At 38.9% G+C, this 898-nt stretch overlaps 1 protein-coding gene across 1 annotated transcript in view; it reads left to right on the top strand.

Moving 5' to 3' along the window:
* The window catches only part of LOC106107769, a 24,063-nt gene that overhangs the window by 17,172 nt on the left and 5,993 nt on the right, over positions 1-898 (top strand). Inside the window, exon 6 of the mRNA XM_013288770.1 lies at positions 319-504. Coding sequence (XP_013144224.1) covers positions 319-504 — 186 coding nt within the window. The remainder of the gene's footprint in view (positions 1-318; positions 505-898) is intronic.

Genomic DNA, 898 nt, shown 5'->3' with positions numbered 1-898 from the left:
TTATCCGACACTTTTGAGAAAGTTGTGCGCCCGTTCTTATAAAATAATTCTTTAAGTCTTCAAATTCAATATTCGAGAAATGTCTAGATCAGTAGCAATACAGTTTTTAGGGAACTCAACTCTTGAAGTAGACGAATGACCATAAGATTACCTATTTGTGGCCACTATGCTTTGCGGCAATCAGTGATGATAGTTTATTTACAGATTACAATTAATAATTAAAAATTATGAGCATATCATCATATAGAATGTAGGAAAGTTAACCCCACACGTTAATTTTTGCGTGAATTTCGATTTATGGTCCTCCAATGTTCTTTCAGCAGTAGCAGCAAATGGTCCTGCATCAGTGTCCGGTAGTCAAGCGCAGGCTGTCGCCGCGGCGCTGCAAAGAGAAGCAGACGAGCACCTCTTCCTGAGATACCTCGAGCTCGACCCGCCTGAGGACCCGGCAGCACCACGCCGGGCACAGAGGAACGGGAGAACTCCATTCACGACCACGAGAAAGTAAGTATACTAATAACGAAATGGAATTGCAAACGATGTTCCATTTAGAAATGACAATTGAAAATTGGTGAATAGAAAACATAATTCTTAGAGCGCACCTTGGACTAAACTATTGCACAACTGTTTAGTCGCGCTTTGATTATATGGAGCTTATATAGAGATGCGCTCACTACTCGATTTTTAGTTGAATTGGCTGCGAAACAATTGACAATCGACAATCACGCACAGTTTTGCGATAGCTTAGTCAAAGTCAAAAGAACCATGACTAATGACGAGATAGTTAGAAGGATTTCGAAAAAAGTTCAAATCCTTTTGGTTTTTCTTCAAAGGAGCAATTTTTATTTAGTGAATAGTTGCTGTGGTAAAGTTTTGTTTTAATATTGATTTATATCTT

Source organism: Papilio polytes, unplaced genomic scaffold (genome assembly GCF_000836215.1).
Source record: "Papilio polytes unplaced genomic scaffold, Ppol_1.0 DF821845.1, whole genome shotgun sequence".
Taxonomy (NCBI): Eukaryota; Metazoa; Arthropoda; class Insecta; order Lepidoptera; family Papilionidae; genus Papilio; species Papilio polytes.
The sequence above is the reverse complement of the archived record's forward strand: the minus strand, read 5'-3'. Positions and strand labels throughout refer to the sequence as shown.